General features: G+C 33.8%; 1 protein-coding gene across 1 annotated transcript; it reads left to right on the plus strand.

Annotated features, from left to right (window-relative positions):
- The first annotated feature begins 1,758 nt into the window (after positions 1–1,758).
- LOC124828945 (methylsterol monooxygenase 1-1-like) lies at positions 1,759–5,834 on the plus strand. Its single transcript, XM_047302345.2, has 5 exons — positions 1,759–2,312; positions 2,391–2,713; positions 4,600–4,747; positions 4,841–4,873; positions 5,052–5,834. The coding sequence occupies exons 1-5, from the start codon at positions 1,983–1,985 to the stop codon at positions 5,124–5,126; spliced, it is 909 nt and encodes a 302-aa protein (XP_047158301.1). The 5' UTR covers positions 1,759–1,982; the 3' UTR covers positions 5,127–5,834.
- Positions 5,835–6,407: the final 573 nt, after the last annotated feature.

A 6,407-nucleotide genomic window follows, 5' to 3' on the forward strand; every position in this document is an offset into this window, starting at 1 on the left:
ATGGATCGAGTAGCGAATACATTTTTATCTGACGAGTTGAATTGCAGGTAAAAACTATATGTATCTGATCCACCGTTGTCATCTTTAACTACAAATCTATGTAAAATGAACTTTTTAAATATATATTTTGATATATGAAACATAATATTTTGGTGAGACATCACATTTTTCACACTCATACCCCCACTCACACACACATGCACGAACAACAATCTACATATGCATACCCATCCACTAACACACATGCACGACCAACAATCTACATATACTTACACATGCATACCCACACTAACACACAATTCCCCATTCACAATTAATCTATTAATAATAGTTAAAAGCAAGAATTTCTCTTCTCATTATAACTTTTTCTTTCTTCCCATTTTAATTTATTATATCAATAAATGCATAGTTTTTAATATTACGATCTCATAGTTAAATTATTACATTTTTTGTGATAAAAACTTATTATCCTCTCTCACGGTAAAAAAATTAATGAAATTAATTATAATCATTTAACAATATTAAAGATTCGAAAGATAAATTTCAAACACATTAAATAATACATTTTTCATTTTCTCCAATCAAAGCATTGTCCTACTACTTTGTTAATTACAAAAAAAATAAATTCCTTCTATTATAATTATACTTTTTGGTCCATCCTACCTGTTCCATCCAAGACCTTTTTTCAACAACTATTTTCACGAGTTTGTGTTTAAAAGGTTTAGTATTTAAGCTCGTAATTAATTTCTTCATAATTTAAAAAATATACTTTTGTAAATATTTAAGAAAAAAAATCCTAACAATAATAATAAATATTTCATTATTTTCTTAAATAAAAGATACATTGATATGTAATATCTTCTCCAATGCAGCTTATTATAATTTGTTGCTAGAAAATTATAATACTTTTCGAAATAATAATAGAACAACATATATTTATATTAATTTAACATACAATAAAGGAATAAATTTTTATATTTTAAAAAAAAGTAATGTTAAATGTAAAAGATTCAAGTGTATCAAAATATTATTTTTCTAATTTTCTTTTTACACATGCACCAAATAATTCAATGAGGACAGATCATTCATTTTAAGAGCCATAATAATTAATTTATTGTATACATATGGCTACAGGCCCACAGAAATGAGAACAAAACAACAATGCCAAATAGGAAAAAATTATTTTTTTCAAGGAAAAAAAAAACAAAAGGAAAAGATATCAAGAAAACGAGTGGTAGGATTTCATTTATGTAGACGACGAAGTCTATATATTATTATATTATTATATTATTATTAGTCAAATGAATTCTCGAGTTATTTCAAAGTCCGTTAATTGTTACACACGCAAGAAAATGTTTAATGCAAAATAATTGCAGGAAATTAACCTCATAATAATATTTACTACTAATTTACTTTTTAAAAATATTCAATATTAAACTAAGCCACTTTATAATGGGTTAATCAATCGAAATAAATATTTCAAATGCGAAGATGAAAAAAAAAAGGGATTTCAGCTTTAATGGAATGACACGCTTAATAAAATCAATAAAAGAAAAAAAGTGTAAACTGGACTGAATTGAAGATTACGGTGTTTATAGATAAAAAAAAATGATTATTAAAATATATAATTTTTATGGAATAATGTAGCCGTAGATAAACAATGGTGGGAAAGAAAAGGTGGAAGATTTTAGCATGATGGTTGTGTGTGATTCATTCATGTATTATTACATGATGGTTATGACAGAGACGGAGAGAAGAAGAGAGTGGAGTCTATAAATAGGGGTGGTCTGCATTTTGAAAATTCCCGCAAATATCTGCAACAGACAAACGTCCAGCGCAGCATCCACCACGTCCCCAACCAAATCACGCATTCTGCCCTCTCTCACCTCTCTCACCTCTCTCACCTCTTCCACCTCACCCTCCCAATTCCTATCACAAACACAAATTCCACCGCCGCCGGCAGTCCTAGGGTTCCCGTGACAATGCTTCCCTACGCTTCCATTTCGGAGGTTGAGGTGGCGCTGGGGCGCAACCTCACCTTCGCCGAGACCCTCTGGTTCAACTATTCCGCCACCAAGTCCGATTACTTCCTCTACTGCCACAACATTCTCTTCCTCTTCCTCATCTTTTCCCTCGTCCCCCTCCCCCTTGTCTTCCTTGAACTCAAGCGTCTCTCCTTTTTCGACTCATACAAGATCCAGCCCAAGGTTCGCTTGTCCCTCGACGAAATGTTCAGATGTTACAAGGACGTCATGCGCATGTTCTTCCTCGTTGTTGGTCCCCTCCAGCTCGTCTCTTATCCTTCCATCAAGGTTTCACTCATCTTCACCCTCACCAGTTACATCACCTGATTTGTTTACTTAATTTATTTATTTTTATTTACTTTTCAGATGATCGGGATCAGGACTGGGTTGCCATTGCCGTCGGGGTGGGAGATCCTGGCTCAGCTGCTGGTCTACTTTTTGGTGGAGGATTACACCAATTACTGGATCCACAGGTTTCTGCACAACGGTTGGGGTTACGAAAAGATTCACTGCGTTCACCATGAGTACGCTGCTCCCATTGGATTCGCGGCGCCCTATGCCCACTGGGCTGAGATCTTGATCCTCGGGATTCCCTCTTTTCTCGGTCCTGCCATGGCTCCTGGCCACATTGTTACCTTTTGGTTGTGGATAGCCTTGCGCCAGATTGAGGCCATTGACACGCACAGCGGGTAGCGCTCCCTCACTCACCTAAATCTATTTTCAATCACTGAGAGTCTTGCATTTTCTTTGATTGTGATCCTATATGGATCCTAGCATCTGTTTCGCATCCTTCGTTTTTTTTTTGCTTTATTCTAACCCATCTCACTTTATTTCTTTCTCTAAGAAGATTGCAAAATTTTCAGGAGGATAGTTTTTTTTTTTCTTTCTTTCAATTTCTTTGCACTTATCACATTTATATATGTTGCTCCTGCTGCATTTTAGAGTGTCCCTAATAGACAATAATTATGTGGAGAAGCGATTTTGTTTAGGCAGCACTTTCAACACAATAAAAGATCCCTTCCATTTCATTTATTTTCCGGATGCCTTAGTAATGGAAGAAATGGAGGGAATCTTGACTTTCTGCTCAAAGACAATCTGATGTTTTCTCCTTGGTTAAAAAAATGTTTTGTTTATTTTCTAAACCTTCCACGAAACCAAAAAAGGTACGTGAAAACATAAAACTGAACAGAGTAGTTTCTATGTGCATGTGAAAGTTGAACCTGAATTGTAATTGATTTGATGAGAAAAACAAATATGCTATTAATGTGTATTTAGAAACGGATTGTGGATTTGTATCTACCACACCCTATCTTATAACAGACTTGTTTAGTAACGCATTTTGTACCATTGGATGTGGATATGCAAATGCAACTATATCTTATAATCCACGTGTTTGGTGACACATTTTGTTCCATTGGACGTGGATATGCAAATGCGTCTACGTGCGTGTACACATCTGTACCAATGGTCAAGAGTGTTTAGAAACGGATCATGGATGTGGTCTTTCACATAGAAGTGAATACTAGTTTTCTAACTTTTGCACTTTTCACATTTTAGAAATGATTTCTATTTTTGTCTCAGAATGTATTTCCAAACACGGTCCATTAGTTGCTTTTGGGTTAGTCTATTAGTTGGTTTTGGGTTGGCTCGGATGTCAATTTGTGGTGGGTGGGAATATTCAAATACAACTTAGTGTGTTTTGAAACAGTTCATGGATGTCGTTTTTTAGCATCAAAGTGAATGCCACCAGTTCTAGTTTTTGCATTTTTCACCGTGTAGACATGTATTTTGACCTCAGAATGTGTTTCCAAACAAGCACTGTCAGTTGTTTTCCGGTTGGTTGGCTTAGAGTTGAGTTTGTACTGGATGTGCATCATGGATGATAAAGCGAACATGAATAAATAATATGGATTAAACATAATGATATACGAGCAGTCTGGGAGAATGTTGATGAGCATTATATTTGTTGGTAATAGTTTAATGTGAAATTATTACATTGGCTGACACTTCACTGCTGAAGAAGAAACTTGGTCATTAACTTGTGGGACCTCTGTAGTTTAACAGCGAGCAAAATTCTATTGAAGGTTACTGTTGTTGGGAAGCTTTAGTTTGTTGTCATTAATCTGACAACCAGAAGTTGGATTTGAAATTTTTTTCTTGGAGTCATTTGCTAGCTCTCGTGCAAGTACTTTATAACGTTCTTAATCATGCTGACAAGTGAATCTTTATGGTGTTTGCTGTCTCAACAATTTGCTGATCAAGTTATTATTTGTTTAGGACAAACGTTTGCCAACTTTTGCTCTGATAAACATCCAATAATGTTAGGTCAATGGTTAATTTTGTTGAGATGGAATATCCTTGTGGAGTGCCGAACTTGAATTTTCTAATAATTGTCTTCAAGAATTTACCAGTAGCCACTCCTTCTTTGTCATTGATCACTGGCATACTCCCCTCCCCTCCCCTCCTTTTCCTTTGCTCACTTTATGAGAAGATAACCCATCATTCTTTAGTTCCTGTATTGTAATTTTTAGATGTGGGGTTTTATATTATATTGCCTACTTTTATCATGTCTCAGGTATGACTTCCCGTGGAGTATCACAAAATATATTCCGTTTTACGGTGGCGCTGAATATCATGATTACCATCATTATGTTGGAAGACAAAGTAATAGCAATTTTGCTTCAGTTTTCACATACTGTGACTACATCTATGGAACTGACAAGGTATATCATCACTCTGGAATTATTTTTGCTGCATAAATACATGAATGGTCTTTCCTAATGTCATATTGATTTGCTATACTTTGTTTGTCACAGGGATATAGGTATCAGAAGAGAATACTTCAGAAGGTAAATTTATAAGGCTTTGTCGTTGAAAAAATGTGATTGCATCCTGAAACTTTAGTTACGACTACGAAATTTTTATTTTGCTCTGTTGACACTTATCCTTTTGTTTTGGACTGTTTTGTTTGGTATACAATATTGCAATGATCAACTCTTTTTTTTCCACCTCTGTTTTTGATTTTAGTTGAAGGAAGATTTGGCATATGGTGAGCAACAGAACGGAGGATCATACAAGACACAGCAGAGTAAATCTGACTGAAAGAAACCGAAGTATCCTGTAGGTGGTTTCAGAATGTTTTGTTGACTCTTTGGAACCACCAAAACACCTGCAGACATAAATCTCGTGGTGGTAAAATAGATGTCTTTGGTTAGCTTTAGGTTGAAGTTTAGTAGAATGGAGTTTTACGATTTGTGATTGTGTTAGAAATCGGCCGCAGGAGGAACTTATTCTATTGTCATGTTCTGGAATTCAAACATTCTGGTTTTGGTTCATGTCCTTCAGAATGTTCCTTCGCCAATGACTTGTAAATTCAGAAATATGAAATAGGCTTCCTTTGACGGGATGTAATTGAAAAATTATAATAATGTTTGGAAGTTCGGTTTATGAGGTTGAAGTATATGCCCACATGTAGTTCGTAAACCGAAGTGCAACGCTTGGTGTGGTTGCTTGCTAATGGATACAAGTTCGGTGGGGTTGCTTGCGGATGAATACTGTTCAGTGGGGTTGAGTGGTGCAATAATGCACACGATATATGCAAGATTTGGTATTGAGACAGCCTAGAATGTTTGAATTGACACTTATTAATTGTCAAAACAATATTTTAAGAGCAAGACTAAGTTAGGAAGCAAAAAACAGTTTACATATTCAAACTTTATCATGTCTGATCTATATAGTCTATGTTGTACTAATCAGTTGAACGTGATTACTTTGCTTGCGTATTATCATTACAGCAGCGCTTTTCTTATAGTCAAACCTTGTCATTATTTAAAAGCTTCTTTTACTAAAAAAAAACTTTTTAATGTTTTATAAAAAAGGAAATTGCAGATACTTATTCAATTAAGTTTATATTGTACCCATGTATAAAATAATTTATTATGCCCAAGTGTTTTCTTTAGATGATTTTTTAAAATATTATTTCAATAATAGATTATATGTATAATTGACAGTTGTTATAATCTTAATTATTTTCTGTTTGAAAAACTTTTTGAAAAGTGATTTTTATTGTAATATATGATGAAGTCAGAAAATTATTAAAATAGTTACTTACAAATTTCTAGTTTGTGAAAACAACTTATTTTTATAAAAAATGCTAAATTTAAGCTAATATGTCTTACATTCAATTTATTTCGTATATCTTCATTAAATTAATTAAAATAGTATAAAAAAAGGTTTTTCTAAAAATGCTTCTACTTATTCTTGATCCAAAATACAAAATTTAATTTAAAAATGAATTAGATAGTTGGTAGCGTGGAATTGGTGATTTAGTTTGGGTGAATTTAATTTAGTACTAAATTCGAACAAAGCGGAATCAATAATTTT

This window comes from Vigna umbellata, chromosome 1, assembly GCF_029865625.1.
Source record: "Vigna umbellata cultivar VRB3 chromosome 1, Vumbellata_1.0, whole genome shotgun sequence".
NCBI classification, from domain to species: Eukaryota; Viridiplantae; Streptophyta; class Magnoliopsida; order Fabales; family Fabaceae; genus Vigna; species Vigna umbellata.

Bases quoted from the DNA above. Each gene is read 5' to 3' on its own strand.
- LOC124828945 (XM_047302345.2), top strand. From the start codon at position 1,983: ATGCTTCCCTACGCTTCCATTTCGGAGGTTGAGGTGGCGCTGGGGCGC. The intron at 2,714-4,599 runs GTAGCGCTCCCT...ATCATGTCTCAG, and splicing joins GCCATTGACACGCACAGCGG to GTATGACTTCCCGTGGAGTA. The intron at 4,874-5,051 runs GTAAATTTATAA...TTTTGATTTTAG, and splicing joins AGAAGAGAATACTTCAGAAG to TTGAAGGAAGATTTGGCATA.